We start from the raw sequence: 26,468 nt of genomic DNA on the forward strand, positions 1-26,468 counted from the left end.
CATTAGTTTGTTTTACAATTTAAAATGAATCCTCTCTCCAAGCCCCAATGTCCTTTAAAGTGCACCTATAAATCTGTATGTCCTTTAGAAATTACCTTCATTTGGAAGCATGTGCCAATGACTTACTGGGATGCTGTTGTTATAAAAAGGTCAAGACTTAAAAAGAGCATCCATCCATCCTAATGGTCAGCTTCAGAACTTGTGCAGGCTAACAGCCTATGTATGACCAAAGGAAATATTTTGTTTATTCATTCAAAGAAATATTTTAAAAGAAAGATAAACAAATACTTAAATATATTAGCCTGAGACTGTAACAATACGTGATAACACTAAATTAGGTCACAATGCCTATAAACCATTGTGAAACAAATTATTAACAGATATTCTGGAGAGGAGCATTATAGAACCTATCAGAAAGAAGCTCCCATTTTCTTAGATTCCTCAATGAAATACTAAGTATGTCCAACACAGGATTATCCAAAATGGATGTGTTAATAACAAGATGTATCTAAAGGTTAACTGAAATACCATTTCATTTCTTACCCTTTATTAACGAGCCAATTATGATTGTCCCAGAGAAGTTAACACACAAAGGATACATTGTGTATTAATTAATGTATAAGCTACTTCACAAAGGACCTGCTGTCTTCATCTCCAGGACCTGAAAATCCATTCTCTTTTTTTTTTTTTTTTTTTTTTGATGGCGTTTCACTGTTGTTGCCCAGGTTGGAGTGCAATGGTGCAACCTCGGCTCACCACAACCTCTGCCTCCCAGGTGCAAGTGATTCTCCTGCCTCAGCCTCCCAAGTAGCTGGGATTACAGGTATGCGCCACCATGTCTGGCTAATTTTGTATTTTTAGTAGAGACGGGGTTTCACCATGTTGGTCAGGCTGGTCTCAAACTCCTGACCTCAGGTGATCTGCCTGCCTCGGCCTCCCAAAGTGCTAGGATTATAGGCATGAGCCGCTGCACTTGGCCTCTGTTTCTTGTTTTTTACCATCAGGACTTCAGAAGTGCCCAGATGCACACATGTAAGAACATCCTTATGGCCCCTGAACCTCCATAATCCTCATTATCACCCAAAATATAAATCCCCACAAGCCCATGAGACCCTGCTTGTCCTTTCCATAGCACCTCCAGGGAAATCTTGTCCTTTTTTTTCTTTTTTTTTTTTTGAGATGGAGTCTCACTCTGTTGCCCAGGCTGGAGTACAGTGGTGTGATCTTGGCTCACTACAACCTCTGCCTCCTGGGTTCAAGTGATTCTTGTGCCTCAGCCTCCCAAGTAGCCGGGACTACAGGCATGCGCCGCTATGCCCAGCTAATTTTTGTAGTTTTAGTAGAGATGGGGTTTCACCATGTTGGCCAGGCTGGTCTCGAACTCCTGACCTCAAGTGATCTGCCTGCCTTGGCCTCCCAAAGTGCTGGGATTACAGGTTTGAGCTACTGTGCCCAGCCCCTTCATCCTCTTATATACCAAATTCTCTCCCTTAACCACACTTTGCTTCCCCAAAGTAGGTAAAATTCAACAAAACAAACAACCCTGGCTTCCCCTGTGTGAAACCAGGTCCCTCACAATCCTCTCCAAGGATGAGCATTCCTTCTGTCTCTGCTCAAAGAACCAGACAGCACATTAGATTTCATCATTTTCCCCACCGCCCTCTGCTGTGGGCTACCCCGAGCCTACCGCCCTTGCCGTCATTACTAAACCTCCAAAGTTCATCAGCTCTGTGTGTAGTCCTTTTTTTTTTTCTTTGTAGAGGCAGGGTTTCGCGCTGTTGCCCAGGTTGGAGTGCAGTGCTGCCATCACAGCTCACTGCAGCCCCAACCTCTCAGGCTCAAGCGATCCTCCCACCTCAGCTCCCAAGTAGCCAGGACCACAGGTGAGTGCCACGATGCCTGGATCATTTTTGAATTTTTTTTAAATAGAGACAGGTCTCATTTTGTTGCCCAGGCTGGTCTCAAACTCCTGGGCTCAAGTGATCCGCCCACCCCATTCTCCCAAAGCACTGGGATTATAGGTGTGAGCCAGTGCCTGGCCCTGTGTGTAGTCCTGTCACCCTCTCCATCCTTGTTCTTGTCATTCACCCAAGTCCCTCTCCCTTTCCTCACTATGTACAAAGTACCAGAAAACTGTGCATTACTGTCATCATTTGGCATTCAGTGGATGCGTCATCCCTTGTCCCTGTCACTGGCCATTTGAGGAGGATCTTCATATATTGGCTCCTGTCTGTTGGAAACTCCAGCACCTCACCCCCTTTTCTGTCGCTCCCTGTTAACCTTCCTCATGTCACTGACACAAACTTAAACTTGAATTGTTCAATCTGAGGGACGAGTATGTGGGTTTCACTGGTCTCTATTCTTACGTGCTTAAAAGTTTTCATTTTAAAACAAGCCTAACCTTCAACATTAATCTTCTTTGATCTGATCACACCCCATCCTTCTGCCTTTTTCTCTCCTGACCTGCCCTGGTTAGCGCTGTGCAGTCTACTTGTATCTGCTTCCCTCTCTCTCAGTGTCCCCCAGGCCTTGGGTACCCTTGTGAGCATTTCAGAGATGGCATGGAGGTCACTCTGCTGCCCAACTCCAGGCTTGGGTGGTTTCCAGGACCACTCCTGGGCTGCCAAGCACTGGTTAGAGAGAGGCGTAAACAAGGCTGGCTGGTTATCTGCCTGCTGGCAATTGCATTCCGGCCTTTTAATCCTCATCCCCTGGATCCCTTATGGACACAGTCCCAATTACCACTTTTCTCAATCTTCGTCATCTTCCTTAGTTGATGGTTATCACCAACTGCTATACAGAGAAGACTGAGGCCACCTGATCTGAGCTTCTTAAACTCTCCTCTATGACATTACTGCTCAGAAATGTCCCCATTTGTTCCTCTGCTTAGATGGAAATGCCACCACTTGTGCTGTGAATTCCACATCCTCCACAGCTATGTGTCCCTCCCACTAGCCCCTCTTCCCTTCATTTGTCAGTTTCAACCTTCTGCATGCATGTTTTCCATGTCCTGGAAAAATGCTCATGACTCGGGAATCACAAGCAACCCTCCTCAGTCCTCTCTCAGCTGCTTCTCATTCATGACTGCTTAACAGCCAGCTTATATTCTGGGCCTGTATCCACTCATCTCTTCAGGCTGCTTTGTCTCTATCCTACTTCTCAACAATTTCCCTCCAAAATCTCTTTTCATCTCCTAAATCCCAAGACCAACAGCCTTCATCTTTGATAAGCCTATGTCTTATCAAAAGTCCTGCCCATGTGGCTCTCCCTACAGCCCTGTGCTACATAAGGCTGCATGACCCTGGCTCTCTCCTACCTCTCTTGGCTTTCCCTTCCTGCCTCAGCTGCTGCTACATCCTGCTGCCCCACATCGCATGTGCCCCCACCTGCCCTAGCTCTCACCAAAACCACCTGCCACCTGTAGGCTCAGCAGCAAAAAGCCAGGTCTGAGCAGCCTCGAAGACCTCTGCCTGTGGTTCCTGGCCTGGCCTAACTCTTGCTTCGACAAGAAACTTTAGCCTGGCTACGTGACCTTGCTCGTAGGGAGCTGTCTAACTGGAATATTCTCTTTTCTTCAATTTTTTAAAAAGATGGGGTCTCGCTACGTTGCCCAGGCTCAACTCGAACTCCTGGCCTCTAGTGATCCTCCCACCTCAGCCTTTCAAGTAGCTGGGACTACAGGTACAAGCCATTGCGTCTGGCTGGAATATTCTTTCATGTGAACCCCTAGTAGCTATTTTAGCTTTTTAACATGACTTAAAGTGATCCGTCTAGGAATCCCATTAAGATCTCCTGCTTACTAGTTCCTGCCAGTGCCTTCCCCAGGGTGGACCCGGGGTCTAAGGTTTCCTGCCCCACCTCTAAGAATCTCACTTTATATCTTGGGCCATCCACAGCCTGGGGGCTGGGCCCTGTTGTGTTTGGGAATGGACCAACTTTTGTTCTTCTGCTTAGGGCCTGCTTGTCTGGACTCCTGGTTGGCCCTTCTGTTCTGGTTCCCCCATCCTTGACTTGGATGGTGTTTCCCTTACCAGTTTGTGACAATAATTGGGCTTTCCACGGTTTGACTCAAGTAACTTTATTTTTCTCTAAATTATTTTATCTGGCAACATTTCTGTGGCTTTAACTATTAACTGTAAACATAAAACAGATGTGAGGATGATCTTATTCCAAGAGGTGGCCGCTGTGTTCCAGCCCCAGGTTGTCTGGTACTTTCCTTCCTCACTCCTCACCTCCCACGTGGCACTATGCAAAGCTTCACATTCTGGCAAGAGAGAGGAAAACTCATTTGGGGTCAAGTGTATTGCTCTAATTTTTACCTACACCCCCAAGCTTCAATTCCATCTCCAATCATCTGGACGTACCGTAGACACCATAACCTCACCTAAAATCAAATGAATAACTTTTATCTTTTAAAACCAATTCCTTATGTCCTTTCTTTACCTGTTATTGGGTGTACCATTCTCGTAAGACCTTAGAATCAAACCTCAGCATCAACTTCAAATCTGCCCATTTCTTTGGCATTGTGTAAGTCCACAGAGACTGGCTTTTGCAGGTCTGCCTTCACCATACTACTTTAGCCCTTCTGTTCTCTTAACCTACTACTACGATGGTTTCTTAGTCAGGATTCTTCCTCCTTCTGTTCCTTTCTTGTACATTTACTGAGTGCCAGGCACCAGTGATCCAAAGACTATGTCCCAGCCTTTTAAGGTGCTAACTGGGGAAAGGAGGCCTGTAAACAAATGAAGCTATGTTAGTCAACTGAACAGCTGGGCTCAGTATGGGTGAAGAGTGGGGGGTGGTCAGTTCTGTCCCAGGCACAGGGCCAGAAAAGGTACAGGGAGGGAGCAAGACTTGACCTGCATTTTGAGAAATGAAGAGGTGTCTGGCAGGAAGGAGCACAAGTCCACGTGGGGGCAAAGTAAAAGCACAGCTTTGGAGGTGTGGAGCCGTGTGATGGGTGAATGTCAGGGAGCTTTGCACACTGGTGTCTGGAGGAAAGCAAGGAGTAAGAGGCAGGTAGTGGCCAGTTCATGGCAGGCCTTGAGGGCCTGTTGACAGGTTCGGGTGGATCCAGTGGGCAGGGGAGTCACTGGCTTGTTAAAGGGCAGGAGAACAATCATATTTATTTGAGAAAGGTCAGTGTGGGCCCAGCGTGGACAGGGGACAAACTCTAGGAGACCTAGAGCAGGGAGCTCAGTTGGGATATAACAGATACAGTCCAGGTGAGAAGCGATGGGGGCTGGAGCTGAGGAAGGAGAGGAGGGACTGGAAGGGAAGGGAGAGAACAGAGATGCCAATGTGACAGCTGATGAAGACTGGACCTGACAACCACTGGGAAGAAGAAGGAAAGGAAAGAGCTGAGAGTGGCACTGAGACTTTTCACTTGGGTGTCTGAGGAGATGGGAACACAGAGCTCATGAAAGAGAAGGGAAGTTTGGGGAAAAAATACTAAGTTCTGCTTTGGAAATGCTGGATTTGAGATGTATATGGGACACACTCAAACGAAAACTTATTGCAGCTGGAAATACAGTCTCTAGGTTCTAGACCAGTGCTATCCAATAGAACCTTCTGTTGAGTAGGAAAACAATCTATAGATTTGTGCTGCCCAATGTGGTGTGGATCCACATCTACTCAGATGCAGCTCTTGAGCACGGAAATGTGGCGGGTGTGGCTGGGGAAATGAATTTTACTGAATGTATATTTTGGTGGCCACATGTGCCTAGAGGGTCTGATAGTGGACAGTGCAGCCCTAGACAGAGCTTGGGCCATAGGCATAGTTTTAGGAGTCATCAGTACACATGTGTTATTAGTGCCTCCCTTGTTCCAGAAAGTATGGAAGGTTTAGAAAGCAAGCTGCAGTTAGCTTCAGAAACGGACAATAAAACAAGACAAAGGGAAAATGAAGGTGGGAAGTGAGATGAGAGCAGAGCTGGTTTAGCACAACAAAGGCTCAACAGAAAGCTGTTGTGTAAAATGTGGGCCCTAAATCTTTTGACGCCATAGGAAACTGGCAGGATGGCAGGGACACTGGCAGAACAGGCGGGAGCAGTGCTGTTCGGGAGAGCTTGTTGGGAGAGAAGCTGGTCCAGGACTAAGGGCTGAAAGCCCAGGCAACATTTAAGGGGATGAGGGGCAGACAGAGGAGGCTATGAAGGAGAGGCCAGAGAAGCAAGGGCAAGCTTGACAAGGCCAAAGCCAACCAAGAAACTGATTAGTAGTTAGGCAACGAGGAGGAGTGGTAGGTGTGAGGTTTGAAGACTGAATGTGAGTTGAGAAAATAAAGACAGAAAGTTCAATCAAGTCTTTCAGGAGCTGGGCTGTGAAGAAAATGGGAGATACAGACGGTGGTAGCTGGAAAGTAAAGAACATCACCTTCTTTAGCACACGACTACGATCATGTTACTCACCAGCTCAGAGCCTACATGGTATCTCCATGGCCTGCAATTATCAAGGCCTGTCATCTGAGGTCCTGTGATTCATCTTTATCTCTTGTGACCTCCCTTCACACACCTTAAGGCCCACCCAAACCAGCCCAAACATGCCACTCGACAAAACAAACAAACAAACAAAACACGTCTGTATTGACCAAAATGTTGGAAACAGGAAAACAATCAAAGAAGTCCCAAATTTCAAGAAGGGACTGTCGAGACCTACCCCACTGTCCCTTTTAAAAAATAGATCAGCAAACCTGTAATCAGAGACCACAAAGACTTACCAAGGTCACTAAAGGATCAATAATATTCTATTATTTATTACTCTAAATTCGGTGCTGGCCTTGAAGTGCTACAGCATTGCCTGCTTCCTGTCATGATAATTCTCTAAACAGTATTGGATTGTACTCTGTGATGAGCCTAACGGCTTCCTTTATCAATTTAATGATAAAATCGACCTTGTCCTTCAACATGCTTTCCTCTCTAAATAAAAAGATCAGAAAAGGAAGGTCTGTCTGTATTGTGACAAAGTACCCTGGTACTAACATCACAGTGGTTCTCAAACCCTGGCAAGCTACTAAAACAGAACAGGGCTGAGTCCATGTGTTTTTACTGCATTCCCCGGATGATTCTGATGCTCTTCAAGGTGTAGGGACCACTGCAATGATGTCTTTTGTCTTGTTCCCAGATGGGACTCCCCATACCTCACTGTTCTTAGACTATGCGGTTGCCCCTACACACAACCCTATGCCTAGGGGACACTGCTCAACCCTCCCCTCTGTCTCTCACTTTGGGGTGTGAGTTAGGATAATTTGATGGAGGAAACAATTTGGAAATCAGAATCAAGACCAAAACCAGAATCTTGAACCTCTTGTTTTCCCAGGGAGAATCTCATTTTTTAAACAAAGTTCAGACTTCCCTGATAGCTCTAGGAGGCCTGCCTGGCCCCAAAGTCCAAGAGGAGAATGGGAAGATGCCTGTGCCATTTAGATCCAAGAGCTATGAGTTTCCAGGTCCTCCGAAAAGAACAAAGTTCCATTGTTATTAATAATTACATCTAATATAAGACTCAGTCTCCTGAACACCTTCCATGTAGTTCAGACATTCTAGGTTCCCATACTTCTGTTCAAGTTTTATCAATACCAACGCTGTAAAAAGAAAGGCAAGCTGCTGTTTCCAACACAACAGTTACATGAGATCACACCGAAATTCTGAGCACTAGCATACCTATCTTGTTCTTCCTTCTCCAGTCGTTCTTGCTCCTCCTGTTCCTTCTGCAGCCGGGCCTGTCTTCTCTTTTCAGCCAAGATCTTCGCAGCCTCTCCTGCATCAGTGGTGCCTGCTGTGGGCTTCCCCAAGGCTGCACCAGAGGAGAGGCATCAAGAGGAAAAGATCAAGGGAAACGAACATAATGATTCCACTCACACAGCAGCTGCCAGTTGGAAGTGAAAAAAAATCCAACTCAGTGTGGTGATGGGAAATGCCGTCCAGACTAGCACAATCGACCACCAAGCAAGAGAAGCTGTCATGGGCTGGCTGGAACCCTGGACACATTTTACAGTGGAAGACAATAGAAACATGAGGAGGAAAGACAAGGTCACTAGCAAGTGCCACAGCAGCCACCATCTGGGTGAACTCACTGCATCATAGAAGCCTGAAAGTCTAAAGGAAGATCTTCTTTTGTGTGAGGTGCAGATGCGGGCCTGTTTTACTCAGCAACCCCGTGAGCTTCCACAGCCATGAGTGGAGTCAGCCTCTAGATTTCCTCCAGGGGACCCTCAGAAGACTGAAGGAAAGAACTCAGGAGCAACGTGCAAACCCAAGAAAGCTGCACGAGGGGATGCACTTGTCCCCAGAGAAAAATCCCTCTCCCTCCCCAAAACATGAGAGAATGGCACGTGGATTGGGTCTGAGGAGAACCGTCTTGGGAAAGCCAAGGCACGGTGGCAGCATCTACCTGCGCTGTTTTCGGCTTTCCCTCCTGCGGCAGCAGCATGCTTCTCGCTGGCATGCTTGTCCACTACATGCTTCTCTAGGGCTTCCTCTCCTTGCGGGCCAGCAGCCTGCTGAGCCAAGGTACCTTCCCTTTCCTTGTTGCTCTTCTCTTTCTCCGCTTTCCTCTTGGGCATGTCTTGGCCAGAAAGGGCAGGTAAGCGGTACTTCACAGGAGACCCTGGGTAGGGAGGTTTCGTTGTCTTTGGAGACTGTGGATAAGCTTTAGTAGCTGTCCTGGAAAACAAAAAATATGCCAGAGGATGATTACTGGGCCTGAACACAGAGCTCTCTGTTCCTAAGACACCTAGTTCCAACAAGCTGAACAATTTCATCGTTCCAGAGGAAGGAAAATAGGGCTTAGCACACACTCAAAAGTCACTAAAGTGCTCTCAGCCCAACAGGAATATACGGTCTCTCTAAGATGGCCCTGGTGGAAAGGGAAACATTTTAAGAAGCCCAGCTGATGATGCCATGTCCTAATCTCACTTAGGTTTCATGACAATGTAAAGATGGAGTATTAGGCACTTCCCTACTCCCTCTTTTTAGGTGAACATCAGGGTTGAATCTGGTTTCAGCATATGGCAATGAACATGCTGGCTCCTTTTAAAAAAATTGTGACAAAACATATATAACACCAAATTTACCATTTTAACCATTTTTAAGTGTACAGTTCAGTGGCATTCAACTCTCCATTCCCCTCCCCTCAGCCCCTGGCAATCACCCTTCTACTTCCTGTCTCTGTGAATGTGCCTCTTCCAGGTGACTCGTATAAATGGAATGACACAGTATTTGTCCTTTTATGTCTGGCTTATTTTACTTAGCAAGTCTTCAAGGTTCCCCATTTCTTTTTAAATGCCAAGGAACACAGCCAAGAGATGGGGATGGGGGGTGTTTTTTGGAGGGTCTCAGGTTTAAAAGAATCTCTCTTCTCCCAACTGGGCAGATGCAAAAGGTGAGGACAAGCCACTTGGTTAAAACACAGGAGCTCGTCTTATGTCTGCTGGGAAAGGGTCCGTTACAGGTACGCCAGCCTAGGCTGGGCTCCTGGTGAGTGCTGCTTGTTCAGGACAGAGGTAACAGCTTAGCTTGAGATGCCCAGTTTCCCTAGAGGTTTGAACAGGGATGTGGGCATTTGTACAGAGTTCCTCTAGGAAGGATATAAAGTAATGTATACAGAAATTACAAGTCATCACCCTCAATCCTCAGCAGGTTGAACCATGAATTGCTAATATCTGACTTTTTTGATCTATAAAAACAGCAATAAAAATGGCAAATCACCCTGATATTCAAAGACGATTTTTCACCAGAGGCTTAGAGTTACCAAATCAGATCCTGGTAATAAGGGGAAATATGATCAGATCAATATTAAACTTGGTCTTGAAGGAGAAAAGAATCCTCAAGTGGCATGTGGACTTTCATATTGGCCAAGTGGCTTCCCTGTGTCCTCATGCCATTAGGCCTGGAGCAACTCAGAACTCCCAAGACACCTTGTCTTTGTGGATGGTGCTTCGACTCTCTGCAGACTATTTTCCCCTCTGGCCTTGGGCTCAGGCCCCACACTCGGGTTCTCCTAAGGGATGTGGTTTTTCAGAGTGCTTAGCAATCAGGTGGTTTTTTCCAGGTACACTATATAACGCTGGTCTTCTATTTTTTCCTAGACTTTTACCAAGTAAAAGCCATGCAGAGAATCCCCCTGCCCCGCCATACATATACGCCCGCATAGCAGGCTTCCTCAACCTGGCATCACTGACATTTGGGGCTGGATAGTGCTTTGTTGTGGGGTTGTCCTGGGCACTGTGGGATGTTTAGCAGCATCCCTGGCCTCCATTCACTAGATGCCAGCAGCAGTCCGCTCCCCATGCAGGTTATGACAACCAAAAATGCCTTCAGACATTGCTAAACATCCCCTTAGGGACAAGATCTCCCTCAACTGAGAATCCCTGAGACATGGGGTAGGGCGGGGAGGGAGAGAGGGAGAGAGAAAGAGAGGGAGAGAGGGAGAGAGAAAGAGAGGGAGAGAGGGAGAGAGAAGGGGGGGGAGAGAGAGAGAGAGAGACAGAGACAGACAGAGACAGAGACAGATGCACACACACTCTGTCTGTACCCAGTAGGTAAGAGTGGAGCTGTTCTGCTTGGAGGGGTAGTGTCCAATCCCCATGGTGACCTTGAGGCTCCTGAGAGCCTTGGCTTGAGAGGTAATGTGTGAGTGCCTCTACGATTCAGCACGTTGAGTCCTCATGTGTTCTGACACAGTCAGACCAGGTCCTTACCCTGGCCATTTGGAGCTCAGACCTCCATTCACACTCTCTGCAGTTGTGTCCATGTTTACTGAGTGCTGTCTACACACCAGCCACTAGGCTGCTAAATGTCTACAGACACATATTTGTGTACATATGTGTGTAAATGGTATGACACAGGTACTATTATCATGGCCTCTTTACAGATGAGAAAACTAGGCTTAGAGAGGTGAAATGGCTTCCCACAGTGAACTAAGCCACAGAGCCTTCTTACAGCTCTGCTCTACTTCCTGTGTTGCCAGGGCAGCTAAGTCTGAGTTTGGGGTCACCAAGACCCCAAGATGTCCTTTATAGAACTGGCATAGAGTAGGCACTCAATAGCTGTTAGGTATTGGTGTTGATCAATTAGATGATAAACTAAAAATCCAAATAATCCTCACAGGCAAGAATGAACCAAAACCAGGAAGATGAACTGTAATAACAGGGGAGCCCATGTCCTGCTTGCTCACACTGACAGTGCTCCATTGAGCATGGTTTTCCAATGAGTTACACAATGTGTACTAACTGTACACATTAGCTGAGCCTGCATTTAGTCTCAGTTAATATGTATAAAGACACAGCTGGTGGTCTTTTGCTTGGCCACGTCTTCCTTTCACGCTGTTATCTAAGGTGAGTGGCGCCCACAGTAGAGCTGTATACCCGCCACCCAACCACCACGAGGGTGTCTCAAAAGACTTGGTCTAGTGCCTTGCCAAGATCAAAGCACATTACCTCTCCACTGGATTGTCACGTGAATGATATGTGTCCTTTGATCCAACAACAGTACAAGGGCAGGGAGTGGATTTGAAACTTGGAGATAGAGGCTGTAGGAAAGACTACTATCTCGTGGTAGATGATAACAGATGGAAACACTTTCTCATCCCATAAGCATTCCTACCTTGACCTGTTGAGGAGGACTTTCTGGCATTGGAAGGCCTGGCAAATCTCACCTGATCTTCTTGCTTGCCCTCACCCTCCTCCCCGTGGAATGAGGTACGATTTCTCTGATTGGTGAGAATGAGCAAAGCTGCTGGGTGTGCACAACCCTGCCTGTTCTTGTTCTCTCCCTGGAACTGGCCTGCGAGCCCACACTCTGGGCTTCTCTAAGCAGTATAGAAAGAGTTGGGCTCTGCTTCGGGGGTCCCTGAAGTGTGCTGGCACTTCTGCCCATGAATGGGTAGGCAGACAAGGAGCCTTCCTGCAGACATGACTCCGACCACAAGGGTCTCCAGGGCTGGACTGGGGGGAGTGGGTGGGAGGCCTGAACTGGCTGCAGCCTCAGCAGCCATAGCCAGCATCTGAGTTCCAGCACGACCTCTGTGTCTGCTTAAATGGCTCACACACTCAGTCAGTGTGGCAGGAGCCTGTTGGCTATGTCAGACCCATCTAAGTAAATGGAAATACAGGACAAGATCCTAATCCTAGGGAGAAAAGGCCAGGGTGGCCTAGGTGGGGGAGGTTCTGACAGCCTCAAGTTGGCATAGCCCTGAACAGCCTTGCTTGTTTTAAGAGAATGGTCACATGTAGGTTCAGTTCACGCCACAGACTGCAAGGTTCCATTCTAAATAAAACTGGACCAATTACCCATGAGCACACATTTAAAAATAACTTCTACCTGAGAAGTAAGGGTGGATTCTTTGGGATAAAGCTCATTAAGAAGTCTGTTTACAGTCCCCGACCCCAGCCCCTGCCCAATAAACAGAGTAAGTTAGAAAACACACACACTCGTATGCACACACAAACATGACCTTCAAATTAGAAAAGTGTGGGCAAGTCATAGATTTTTTTTTTACAGTGAGTGAACAAAATACAGAATTAAAAAAAAGAAGTTCCCAATGTTATCTACAATCTGTCAAGTTTCCTGCTCATCCTGCTTTGCCACTTGCTTACATGGACTTTGTACCCTGTCAGCTGCCCTGCAAAAGTGCTAAGCACAGGTATCCGGAAGAAACTAAACCACAAGGCTGGTATGTCAGACTGCACGGCTCTCTGGCCAGCCCTGCTCACATTGCTGAAAGCCAAAGAAAGTCTGGCAAGCTATTTTTCAATTTCCTGGAAATAGGTATTTTGGCTGATTTAAGAAATATGAATTAATTAGGGGAACTCACTGTGCTTGTATGGAGGTTTATTCTGAAGTACCTTCTCATCTATTTAACAAGGGTCTATTTGATTGCCACAGTAATCCAGTGAGGTACGTAGGAAATTGCTATTAACCATATTTTACAGAAGAAAACCAAAGTCCTAAGAGTTTAAACAACCTTTCCCAAAGAAATGCAAACAGACAAGAGTGCCAGGGCTGGCACTCAAGGCATTTGTTCATTGTCTCACTTTTTTAGCTCTTCCACTTTAATTTTTTAAGGTCCAATAAAAATATAACAAAGGGGATTCACAAGGTGTGTTCAGGATGGTAAACTAGACCTTCTAGGAACATAAGGCAGTATGATATAACCTTTTAGGTTCCATGACTGGCAGAAAATACGAACAAACACCTCTGTAAACACAGTGGCAAGAATAACTCTCTGGAGAGGGTTGTCATGCCTCTGAATGTGAGTTGACTGCAAAGTGGAACCCCCAAAAGACTTTTTTCCTCCAATCTTGGAATCTAGTTCCATGTTCTCCAAAACCACTTGACTCCATGCACAGTGAGTGAACACGGCCCACTCACTGCATGGGAGGGGTCTTGGCTTCATCAGCACAGCTCAGCCAACATTCAGAAAAGTTTGTTACTTCCTAGATAAGAAAGAGCAGCAGTTTTATACCGGAGAAACCTGGGAACACCACCTTAATCCAGTAATCAAAGTTAATATCACCAGTAATTAAACAAACTGACATCATAGCCTCCTGATAAGAGGTACTGAGAAGGACCCAACACCTCTGCCACGAGATTCCTGCCCAAAGAACACAACCTGAATGCAATCAGAGGAAACGTCAGGCCTATCCAAACTGAAGGCAGTCCTCAAGACGACTAGCCTATATTCTTTAAAAATGTCAAGGTCAGCCGGGTGCAGTGGCTCACGCCTGTAATCCCAGCACTTTGGGAGGCTGAGGCGGGTGGATCACGAGGTCAGGAGATCGAGATCATCCTGGCTAACATGGTGAAACCCCGTCTCTACTAAAAATACAAAAAATTAGCCGGGTGTGGTGGCATGTGCCTGTAGTCCCAGCTACTCGGGAGGCTGAGGCAGGAGAATCACTTGAACCCGGGAGGCGGAGGTTGCAGTGAGCCGAGATTGCACCACTGCACTCCAGCCTCAGTGACAGAGGGAGTCACCATCTCGAAAAATAAAATAAAATAAAATAAAATAAAATAAAATAAAATAAAATAATGTCAAGGTCAGGAAAAAGAATGGCTGAGGAACTGTTTCAGTTGAAAGAAGACTAAGAAGGTGAGACAATTAAATGCAATGTGGGACCCTGGGTTGGACCCTGGACCATGAAAAAAAAAATGATATAAAAAATCTTATTGGGCCAGACCTGGTGGCTCATGCCTGTACTCCCAGTACAAAGGGGAGGGCGAGGCAGGCAGATCACTTGAGGTCAGGAGTTTGAGACCAGCCTGGCCAACATGGTGAAACCCCATATCTAATAAAAATACAAAAATTAGCCAGGTATGGTGGTGTGCCCCTGTAATCCCAGCTACTCGGGAGGCTGAGGCAGGAGAATCACTTGAACCTGGGAGGCGGAGGTTGCAGTAAGCCGAGATCACAGCACGGCACTCCAGCATGGGCCACAGAGCGAGAGTCTGTCTCAAAAAAACCCAGAATCTTACTGGGACACCTGGCAAAAGTTGCACATACATTAGAAATTAAGTAACAGTACCAAGTTAAACTTTCTGATTTCCATAACAATGGAAAATAATGTCTTCGTTCTTAGGGGCAAAGGGGTATGATGTCTGCAAGTTACTCTCAAACGGTTCTGGGAGAAATCTGGGTATGTATGTCTGTGTGTGCATCTATGGAGGATGAATGTGAGAGACTGTGCAAGACTGAGTGAGGGTGATAGGGGATGGGAAGGATGACAGAAATGTGGCTACACATTAATACAGGATAAAAGGTGGGGAAGAAAGAGTTCTGTGTTCTAGTCTTGTGATTCTTTTGCAAGGTTGAAATGATTTTGAAATTTAAAAGCTGAAAAAATTGGTCTAAATTCAAATGATCCTCTGATAAGACTCAAAAATACAGGACTGAGTGAGTATATAGGTATGGCTGCAAGGAGGGGACATCACTTGACATTTTCAATTACCCTCTTCAGGAAGAATTTCAGGTAAGAATGTAAAAGCCTACTAGAGAATGATGTGGTGGCAAAAACAGCAGTTAAGTCGCCCTTGTGGGAGCCTAGTCTGCTGTAGATGCTTATCTGTGGGAGAGGATAACCAAGCCACACATCTCCCAGAGAAGCTTATGGGAAGGACACTTGGCCAGGATCCATTAAATGTCCTCAGCCACCAAAGGGATAGCCTGGGTCTGGGAGGGAGCCTTCCACGGGCCTGTGATTTGGAGTAAAGTGGGAGGTACTTGTTTTGGGCCATCCAGACACCTTTATCCTAATTTTTTCCCTCATATGGAATATGTTTTGTTTTCAACACATGATAAAGTGAAATTAAACTAGGTCCCTGAAACAAAACTGATCTCAGCTATGATCTACCTCTGGAAGTGATTATCTTTGGCACACTGAATTTTCCAAAGTTGGCCACAATAATATCTCCCATCCCACAAGATCTTATCTTTTGAGTTTATCTCTCCATCCCATTGAATCTAGGTTGGCCCGACTGCTTTGACCTATAAAATACAGCAGACAAGTAAGGCTGTGCCAATTGAGAGCATAGTCCTTCACTGGCCTGACAGCTTCCGCTTCCTGACCCAAAAGATGCTCAATCTTGGGGCCATTTCTTGTTGGAACCCAGTCACTGTGAGAAGCCTAAGCCATACAGAGAAGCCACAGTAGGCACTCTGGTTTGACAGACTCAGCTGAGCTCCCAGCCAATAGCCATCATCAACTGCCAGGTAGGAAAATGGCCCATCTTGAACCTTCAGCTCATCTGAGCTCTAGGTAACTGCAGCTCCAGTCAACACTGGACTGCAATGGCATGGAAGACCCTGAGTAACCCAAGTCAACCCACAGAGCAACTGCACAAAAGATCCAAAGAGAGAACCTCCCAGTAAGCCCAAGTCACAGAACTGTGAAAATGAATAATAAATTACTGTTTAAGCAACTCAATTTTGGGGGCTTTGTAACAGCAGTAATAGATAGCTGAACTATTACCTATCGTAATGACCAAACTGACTTAGAATATATTTCTAAGAATATAAAACCATTAGAGAATATTTCACATTGAAGACCTGGAAGTACAGGCAGCATCAACACTCAAGAGGTAGAGACGGGCTGGACAAATCCACTTGGCCACACTGGATTTCTTTTCTCTAGGTTATGGGAACAAAGCTATGCTCCATCTATGTCTTTCAGAGTGTTGTTGAATCTAGTTTTCTAAAACCCGTGCAAGTACCCAATGATGAAAACAATAAAAATAAACTTGAACGCTTAAAAGAGCAATGCTATTAACATGCACAGCCACCCAACAGTGGCTTAGTTTATCTGACATCAGGCAGGAGAACAATGCACTGTCAGAGCTTAGGACGTCACAGGAAAAGATATCATTAATCACATGACCTGCCTGGGATTCTGGATGGGTGAGTTCATAGGGCTAATTAAGCCCCTTTTCAAAGCCACATCATTTCCAGTGCGTTTTAAAAATCACACACTTGGTCTGCACAGAAGGAATGTCAAAAATACCAGTTTTGGTGGGGGTTTGTTTTGTGTGTGGCATCATTCTAAAAATCAAGTAAGTCTTTTTTATTATGTTTTTCCAACAATGAGTATGCAAGAGAATATTTACAAAACATGTAAGGTATAAAGAATGATATAAATGGCCGGGTGCGGTGGCTCACACCTGTAATCACAGCACTTTGGGAGGCCAAGGCGGGTGGATCACTTGAGGTCAGGAGTTCAAAACCGGCCTGGCCAATATAGTGAAACCCTGTCTCTACTAAATATACAAAAATTAGCCAGATGTGGTGGTGCATGCCTGTAATCCCAGCTATTTGGGAGGCTGAGGCAGGAAAATTGCTTGAACCTGCCAGGCAAAGGTTGCTGTGAGCAGAGACTGAGCCACTGCACTCCAGACTGGGCGACAGAGTGAGACCCCGTCTCCAAAAAAAAAAAAAAAAAAAAACCAGAATGATATAACTGGCCAGGTGCAGTGGCTCGCACCTGTAACCTGAGCACTTTGGGAGGCAGGGGCAGGTGGGTCATTTGAGCTCAGGAGTGAACAAAGGGCAAAGTCCTCGAGCAGGTTTGGTCTCAGCATTTTCCCTATCTGCCAGGTGACCCTGCCCTTGCCCCCCAGCTTCTCCTTCCCTTCTTAGTTGCATCCCATACCACTGCTATGTCTGAATGTTTCTGTCTCCTCAAAACATGTGAGTTGAAACCCTAACCCCATGGTGGTGGTATTAGGAGGTGGGGCCTTTGGGAGGTGATTAGGTCATGAAGGTGGAATCCTCCTGAATGGCATCAGTGCCCTTATAAAAGAGACCCCCAGAGAGCTCCCTTGCGCCCCTTCCATCATGTGAGGACACACTGAGAAGATGGTTGTTCATGAATCAAGAAATGGGCCCTCAAGAGACACTGACTCTGGCCATACCTTGATCATGGACTTCCCAGCCTCCGGAACTGTGAGAAATACATTTCTGTTGTTTATAAGCCAGTCAGTTTAGCAGCCAAACAGACTAACACACACACATACTGAGCACCTACTGTGCAACAATAAATCAAGACAGTTCCCAACCTCATAGCAGTCTAGCAGGAGATTGCTAAGTATAAAATACTAACACCAAGCAATGAGGCATAGACCAACCCCGCCTATGCCCTAGTTTCATGCATGGCTCTGCTATAATGTCACCTTCTCAGAGAATCCTTTCCTGACCACCTTATCCAGCTACTCCCTTCCACCACTCTGTCATCTGAACCGGTTTAATTTTTTTTCCATAGTGCTTATCGCCACCTGATCTTATCCATGCTGTTCACTGTCACATAAGCTCCAGGAGGGCAGGGACTTTTGCATCCTCAGCCCTTAGAAGAGGGCTGGATGTTAAGTGAGTGAATGAAAGAGGGCTGCACATGATGCTCTGTCAACACAGAGAAGGGGATGAATTCAGCTTTGGCTGGCTCTGGAGAGGATGATGGCTGAGCAGAGTCCTGAGCAGATGGGCGGCTCTTTGGATTAGGGCCTGTACTGTGCTCAACTGTGTACAAGGCTCCCCGCACCTTGCTGGAGGTTCCTTGAAATAGGGACTGTTCTCACTCATTTGGGGATTCTCTGAGGCACTGGGCATAGTGACCTCCATTCATTCATTCCACAAATATTTATAGCACCTACTATGTGCCTACTAGTGTTCTAGACAGAGTGGAAATTAAATTTTTTTTCTCTAAATTAAACTGCATAAAAAAGTCTGGAATTTTAACCAAGTCTCTTTGATCAGGGACAGCTTTTACAAAACTCAGATGATGTGTCCTTTAAAATATAAAATAGTTGGCCAGGCGTGGTGGCTCACACCTGTAATCTCAGCACTTTGGGAGGCTGAGGCAGGCATATCACAAGGTCAGGAGATTGAGACCATCCTGGCTAACATGGTGAAACCCCATCTCTACTAAAAACAAAAACAAAAACAAAAAAAACCCACAAAAAATTAGGTGGGTGTGGTGGCACGCACCAGTAGTCCCAGCTATTTGGGAGGCTGAGGCAGGAGAATCGCTTGAACCTGGGAGGCAGAGGTTGCAGTGGGCCAAGATTGCACCGTTGCACTCCAGCCTGGGCGACAGAGCAAGACTCCGTCTCAAAAAAAAAATATGTGTGTGTGTGTGTGTGTGTGTGTGTGTGTATAAAATAGTTCTAGAAACACAATCTTCTTCAACATTTTCGACTTCACATTATTCTAAGTGAACTAATGCAGAAACAGAAAACCAGACACTGTATATTCTCACTTATTAATGGGAGCTAAACAATGAGTACACTTGCACGTGAAGAAGGGAACAACAGATATTGGGGCCTACTTGAGGGTGGAGCGTGGGAGGAGGGTGAGAATCAAAAAACTACCCATTGGGTACTATGCTTATTACCTGGGTGGCAAAATAATATGTACACCAAACCCCTGTGACATGCAATTTATTTTATTTTTTATTTTTTGAGATGGAGTCTTGCACTGTTGCCTGGGCTGGAAGTGGCGCGATCTCAGCTCACTGCAACCTCCGCCTCCCGGGTTCAAGCGATTCTCCTGCCTCAGCCTCCCGAGTAGCTGGGATTACAGGCGCGTGCCACCATGCCTGGCTAATTTTTTGTATTTTTTGTAGAGACGGGGTTTCACTATGTTGGCCAGGCTGGTCTCAAACACCTGACCTTGTGATCCACCCACCTTGGCCTCTCAAAGTGCTGGGATTATAGGTGTGAGCCACCGCGCCTGGCCTGTGACACACAATTCATCTATAGAACAAACCTGCACATGTGCCCCTGAAACTAAAATAAAAGTTTTTTAAAAAAAGATTTTCGGCCAGGCGCGGTGGCTCATGCCTGTAATCCCAGCACTTTGGGAGGCCAAGGTGGGCGGATCACGAGGTCAGGAATTCGAGACCAGCCTGGCTAACATGGTGAAATCCCATCTCTACGAAACATACAAAAATTAGCCGGGCGTGGTGGCGCACCCCTGTAATCCCAGCTACTTGGGAGGCTGAGGCAGGAGAATCACTTGAACCCTGGAGGCGGAGGTTGCAGTGAGCTGAGATCGCACCACTGCACTCCAGCCCGGGTGACAGTGTGAGACTCCATCTCAAAAAAAAAAAAAAAAAAGGATTTTCAACTTCAAAGAAACAGCACAGAGCCAGTGAGCCAGTTGTGACCTTGCTTCTGAGAAGCCAACTCCAGAAACCCCAAAACCAACGAAAGAACTCCATCCTTAATATTCTGTTCCTCTAGAACTACTCCTGGTACCAAAATACTTCTAGAGGTACAGAAGTAATAGGATAGATGTATATATAAAGGGGAGTTTATTAAGGAGCACTGACTCACAATCACAAGGTGAAGTCCCACAATAGGCCATCTGCAAGCTGAGGAGCAAGGAAGCCAGTCCTTGTGATCTGAACTGCCTATCATGAACTGGGTGCTTTCTGACCTATCTAGCCATAAAGTGGGGTGTGCACAGCAGCATTCTATCATCAAATGGAAATGGTATATACATGATCGGGCTCGAGCAGGTCCTGAGGGCACAAGCAAATTACATGAGGAAGTGGCTCAAATGCCCTGTCACCCTGCCTTCTCTCCCCCAGCCTGCACCGATGGCCTCATGGGTGGTGGTGGGCGGTTCCCTATGATCAGTTGACAGAGGAAGAGAAGACTAGGGCCTGATTTACAGATGGCTGTGGATGATATGCAGGCACCACCTGAAAGTGGACAGCTACGGCACTACAGCCCCTTTCTGGGACATTCCTGAAGGACAGTGGTGAAGGGAAATCTTCCCAGTGGGCACAACTCCGAGCACTGCACCTGGTTATGCACTTTACTTGGAAGGAGAAATGGTCAGATATGTGATTATATACTGATTCATGGGCTGTAGCCAATGGTTTGGCTGGATGGTTAGGGACTTGGAAGAAGCATGATTGGAAAATTGGTGACAAAGAAATTTGGGGAAGAGATATGTGGATGGACCTCTCTGAGTGGTCAAAAACTGAGGATATTTGTATCCCATGTGAATGCTCACCAACAGGTGACCTCAGTAGAGGAGGATTTTAATAATCAAGTGGATAGGATGACTCGTTCTGTGGACACCACTCAGCCTCTTTCCCCAGCCACCTCTGTCATTGCACAATGGGTCCATGAACAAAGTGGCCACGGTGGCAGGGATAGAGGTTACACATGGGCTCAGCAACACAGATTTCCACTCACCAAGGCTGATCTAGCTACGGCCACTGCTGAGTGCCCAATCTGCCAGCAGCAGAGACCAACTCTGAGCCCTCGATATGCACCATTCCTCAAGGTGATCAGCCAACTACTTGGTGGCAGGTTGATTATACTGGACCTCTTCCATCATGAAAAGGGCAGCAGTTTGTACTCGCTGGAATAGATACTTACTCTGGATATAGGTTTGCCTATCCTGCACGCAATGCTTCTGCCAAGACTACTGTCTGTAGACCCATGGAATGCCTTATCCACCTTCATGGTATTCCACATAGCATTGCCTCTGAACAAGGCACTCACTTTACGGCTAAAGAAGTGCAGCAGTGGGCTCATGCTCATGGAATTCACTGGTCTTAACATATTCCCCATTATCCTGAAGCAGCTGGATTGATAGAACAGTGGAATGGCCTTTTGAAGTCACAATTACAATGCCAATTAGGTAACAATACTTTGCAAGGCTGGGGCAAAGTTCTTCACAAGGCTGTGTATGTTCTGAATCAACGTCCTATATATGGTACTGTTTCTCCCATAGCCAGGATTCACGGGTCCAGGAATCAAGGGGTGGAAATGGAAGTGGCACCACTCACCATCACCCCTAGTGACCCATTAGCAAAATTTTTGCTTCCTGTTCCCGCAACATTACGTTCTGCTGGCCTAGAGGTCTTAGTTCCAGAGGGAGGAATGCTGCCACCAGGAGATACAACAAAGATTGCCCCCTGGACACTTTAGGCTCCTCCTACCTCTAACTCAACAGGCTAAGAAGACAGTTAGTGTTGACTGGGGTGATTGACCCAGACTATCAAGATGGAATCAGTTTACTACTCCACAATGGAGGTAAGAAAGAGTATGCGTGGAATACAGGAGATCCCTTAGGGCATCTCTTAGTTTTACCATGCCCTGTGATTAAGGTCAATGGAAAACTACAAGAGCCCAATCCTGGCAGGACTACAAATGGCCCAGACCCTTCAGGAATGAAACTTTGGGTCACTCCACCAGGTAAAAGACAACGACCTGCTGAGGTGTTTGCTGAAGGCAAAGAGAATACAGAATGGGTAGTAGAAGAAGGGAGTCATCAGTACCAGCTACGATCACAGGACCAGTTGCAGAAACGAGGACTGTAACTGCATGAGTATTTCTTCCTTATTTTGTTAAGAACATGTTTGTGCATGTATACACTTACTCTGGATATAGGTTTGTCTATCCTGCATGCAATGCTTCTGCCAAGACTACCATCTGTGGACCCATGGAATGCCTTATCCACCTTCATGGTGGATGAAGAAACTATTGTCATTTCCTTTCTCTTTCCTTTATCATGTGACATAAGATTTATTGATGTCATATCAGCATTTAAGTGTTAACTTTATGTAATAGCATTTGGGTTGGGGATTGGTGTGCTTCCAGTTGTAGGAAGGATAGGCATAATTACGACCTTATTATTTGTCTTTATTTGAAGATTATGTATGATCTCAGGAGATGTGTATGGGTTCAAGTCGACAAGAGGTGGACTTGTGATGGTTAATACTGAGTTTCAACTGGATTGGATTGAAGGATGCAAAGTATTGTTCCTGGGTGTGTCTGTGAGGGTGTTGCCAAGAAGATTAACATTTGAGTCAGTGGACTGGAAGAGGCAGACCTACCCTCAATCTGGGTGGGTACCATCTAATCAGCTGCCAGCATGGCTAGGATAAAAGCAGGTGAAGGTGGCTCACACCTGTAATCCCAGCACTTTGGGAGGCCAAGGTGGGCGGATCACAAGGTCAGGAGATGGAGACCATCCTGGCCAATGTGGTGAAACCCCGTCTCTACTAAAATATAAAAAATTAGCTGGGCATGGTAGTGCATGCCTGTAATCCCAGCTACTCGGGAGGCTGAGGCAGGGGAATCGCTTGAACCTGGGAGGCAGAGGTTGCAGTGAGCCGAGATTGCGCCACTGCACTCCAGTCTGGTGACAGAGCAAGACTCCATCTCAAAAAAAAAAAAAAAAAAAAAAAAAAAAAGCAGGTGGAAGAGTGTGGAAGGACGACTAGACTGGCTTAGTCTTCTGGCCTACTTCTCCCATGCTGGGTGCTTCCTGCCCTCAAACATCGGACTCTAAGTTCTTCAGCTTTTGGACTCTTGGACCTTCGACCACAGACTAAAGGCTGCACTGTCGGCTTCCCTACTTTTGAGGTTTTGGGACTCAGACTGGCTTCCTTGCTCCTCAGCTTGCAGATGGTCTATTGTGGGACTTTACCTTGTGATCATGTGAGTTAATACTCCTTAATAAACTCCCCTTTATATATACATCTATCCTATTAGTTCTGTCCCTCTGGAGAACCCTGACTAACACAGGCTGTTTCCCTTTCTTATGGTTTGTGTGTTCACTGGAGTAGCACTTTTAATTTCCTTCAATAACTTTTCCTTTGCATTCATGACTTGGCTAACTGGTGCCAGAGGCCTAGCCTTCAGCCCATGTCAGCTTTTGATGTGCCTTCCTCACTGAGCTCAATCATTTCTAGCTTTTGATTTAAAGGGAGAGATCTGTGGCACTTCCTTTCACTTGGACACTAAGAGGCCATTGTTGGGTTATCAATTGGCCTCATTTCAATATTACTCTGTCTCAGGGTGTAGACAGATCCGAGGAGAGGGAGATGGGGGAATGGCCTGTCAGTGGAGCTGTCAGAACACACACATTAAGTTTGTCATCTTATATGGGTGCAATTCATGGCACCCCAAAACAATTATAACAGTAACATCAAAGATCATTGATCACAGATCACCATAATGGATATAATAATAATAATGAAGTTTGGATATTTTGAGAATTGCCAAAATGTGACACAGAGACAAGAAGTGAGCACACACTATTGGAAAAATGGCATCGACAGACATGCTCAATGCAGGGTTGCCACAAACCTTCAATTTGTAAAACAAACAACAACAACAACAACAACAAAAAACAGTATTTGCGAAGTGCAAAGTACAACAAAACTAGGTATACCTATAATTCTCATTTCTATAGAAGATACTACCATTTACAATAATAATGATGAAACTTGCAAGCTAGTATCCCTGCAGGGACCATGAGTCCAAATTCCAGCAAGACAGAGAGAGGGTGGAGCCTGTAAAAGTCTCAGCGTAAACTAGGCTTTTCTTTCTGTTAATGCAAATGTCCAAAATTAACATCAGAGTAATGATGCATGGGTGGAAGGTGAAAAAGGCTCAGAAATAAGACAGAGGTAAACGGATCGTAGAGTCCACATAATAAATTTAAAGAGGTGGTAGGATAACAACACCATAACCAAAGATGGGCAATACTAGCACAGAAAGGTTGCAATGAACTAAAAATAAAGAAAGAAAGAAAAGTAGGCTTTTAATTCAGTGATGTGCTATGGAAAGATTTTCCTTATGGAGGACAAACACATCAATGGCAGGTATTAGTAGTGTATCAAAACCATAGTGATCTCTAAAAAAAATTATTAATAGTAGTGAAAAAGTCTCTATTAGAAAGCAACACATTGGAAATTTAAGAGCTGATGTCATCTTTAAATATTTTTGACAAATTCGCAAGTGTTCATTAAACTTGTGTTTATCCAACATTCTCTGAACTAAACTGATACACTGAATAAAGTTTATATGATTCTCTCCATATAAAAACTTTCCTGTTTTCCCAAATTAAATCATATTTCTCTTTCTTTCCCTGTCCTACTAAAGATGGTTTCCACTGTCCTACTGGACTGAGTTATTTACTGAGTCTTTTGTCAGTTACTGTCAGTAAAATATTTTAATGACTTAAGACCTTGGTGGTCACATAGTTATTGTAAATTTTTCAGTTACATGGTTTCCTTGGTGAGTTTACCTAGTTCCTAACAAAAATTAGGCATGGTGGCGTTATGGTGCATGGGCATAGTGGTCCCAGCTATTTGGGAGTCTGAGGCGGGGGGATCACTTGAGCCCAGGAGTTGGAGGCTATAGCGTGCTGTGATTATGCCTGTGAACAGTCACTGCACTCCAGGCCTGGGCAACCCAACAAGACCCCATTTCTTAAAAACACACACACACATATATATTTGCTTCATTAAAATACTGTTGATCATGGCTGACAAGTTATTATTGTCTCTCTATTAAAGAGAGAGACAACAAGGTGGGGGAGAATGTCAGGAGGAGCCCAAGCCCAATGCAATCACTTAAATCCAAATGCAACTGGAAAAAGAATACCAGAAAAGCAGAATGGAATTCATGGACCTAAAGAGAAAATGCTGAATGCATCATCTTGGTAAATAAAAGCCCTGTTACGCACTGGGGTCCCTTAGCAAAGGATCTTTCACCCAGAAGATACACAGAGAGTCAAGCCAGGTAACTCCAAGGCCAGCATTTCTCCCACTTACCTCTTCTGGCTGGCCACGCCTCACGGGGGAGCAGGAGCTGCAACACTGGATGGCACAAAGCCCTAGCAAACTGACTCATGACAGTCAGACTGTCTGGCAAAGGGGAGAGATGCTTACTTGGATATCACAGGAGAAGATGGTCTCTTAGGAATGCCTCCAGAAAACTCGCATCTTCTCAGAGGGGACCCGAAGTTCACAACGGGAAGAGAAGTTGCTGTTCGTTGCCCCCGCTTCACCTTCTCCACCTGTAGGGGACACAGGATAGCCACAGTCCATGACTGGCACTACTTCCACAATTTATAAGACTAATACCCCAGATGGAACAATGCACAGCTTTCTTTCAGAGGGATCGATATGAAGCTGTAACGCTTCACATGACAGGCATCTTTGCGGGGAGGCAGGATGAGGTCATCACATTTGCATTATCCAGTTAAAAAAAATCAGCCTCAAAATGCAAAGATTTCCTTCTCCTTGTTATCTTTCAAAGAGTTAACAACTGAACCATATTATGGTCTTAGACATAGAGGAACTGAAAAGAGTATAAAAATGTAAAATCACTACAAAAAAATTACAGGTGGGTAAAAATGTGGTTACAACATCCAAGACAGTGAGCTGTGGCCCCTGATGGTATACATGGTATAATGGGTCTGCAACCCCACCTAGTCCTGTAGGTCTTCCCATTACCTCCTTTGGCAGAAGGGAACAGACATCAGTGCCCAGCCTGCAGAAAGTGCTCCACAAGGGTTAGCTCCCTTCTCTCCCTATCACACTTTTCTGCAGCAAGTCCTCAATTGGCCCCCACACTCACATCCATCAATCCCTTTCAACACTAATCCACTGTATAGTAAAATCCGAGAGTCTAAAACATGCACTTCTAAGAGCCACAACAGATTTGAAAAGAAAATATGGCATTATAAAATGCAGTAGTTTTGAAATAAGTCCTGACATTATTTGATATTCCTCCCTTCGACAGGTGAAGCTTAATTCCTCTCCCCTTGAGTGTAGGTTCATCTTAGTGACTTACTTAAAGGACACTGCAGCTTCCCGATAGCTTGCTTGGAGGGAAGCCAGCTGTGGCATCATTTGGATACTCAAGCAGCTTTATGGACAGGCCCATGCAGTGAGGAACCGAGGCCTCCTGCCAACAGCCATGAATGAGCCGTCTCAGATGAGGCCCAGACATGCTTTCAGATGATGCAGCCCTGGCCAACATCTTGACCACACCTCATGAAAGACCTTGTACCAGAACCACTAAGTCACTCTGAATTTCTGACCCAAAGAACCCATGAATTAATAGATATTTGTTATTTTAAGCTGCCAAGGTTTGAGGTGATTTGTTAAGTAGCAATCGATAACTAACAAAAGTAGTATGGCACTGTGTAATTTCTAAATAAAT

The 26,468-nt window shown here is 45.6% G+C and overlaps 1 protein-coding gene across 8 annotated transcripts in view; it reads right to left on the reverse strand.

The window, feature by feature from the left end:
* The window catches only part of MAP7D2 (MAP7 domain containing 2), a 111,419-nt gene that overhangs the window by 10,408 nt on the left and 74,543 nt on the right, over positions 1-26,468 (reverse strand). For all 8 annotated transcript variants that reach the window (XM_034950627.2, XM_055106101.1, XM_034950631.2 and 5 more), the window contains 3 exons: positions 25,190-25,317; positions 8,392-8,663; positions 7,662-7,794 (listed from right to left, as the gene is read on the reverse strand). In XM_034950627.2, the coding sequence (XP_034806518.1) occupies positions 7,662-7,794; positions 8,392-8,663; positions 25,190-25,317 (533 nt within the window). The remainder of the gene's footprint in view (positions 1-7,661; positions 7,795-8,391; positions 8,664-25,189; positions 25,318-26,468) is intronic.

The sequence above is a fragment of the Pan paniscus genome, chromosome X (assembly GCF_029289425.2).
Source record: "Pan paniscus chromosome X, NHGRI_mPanPan1-v2.0_pri, whole genome shotgun sequence".
In the NCBI taxonomy this organism is placed as follows: Eukaryota; Metazoa; Chordata; class Mammalia; order Primates; family Hominidae; genus Pan; species Pan paniscus.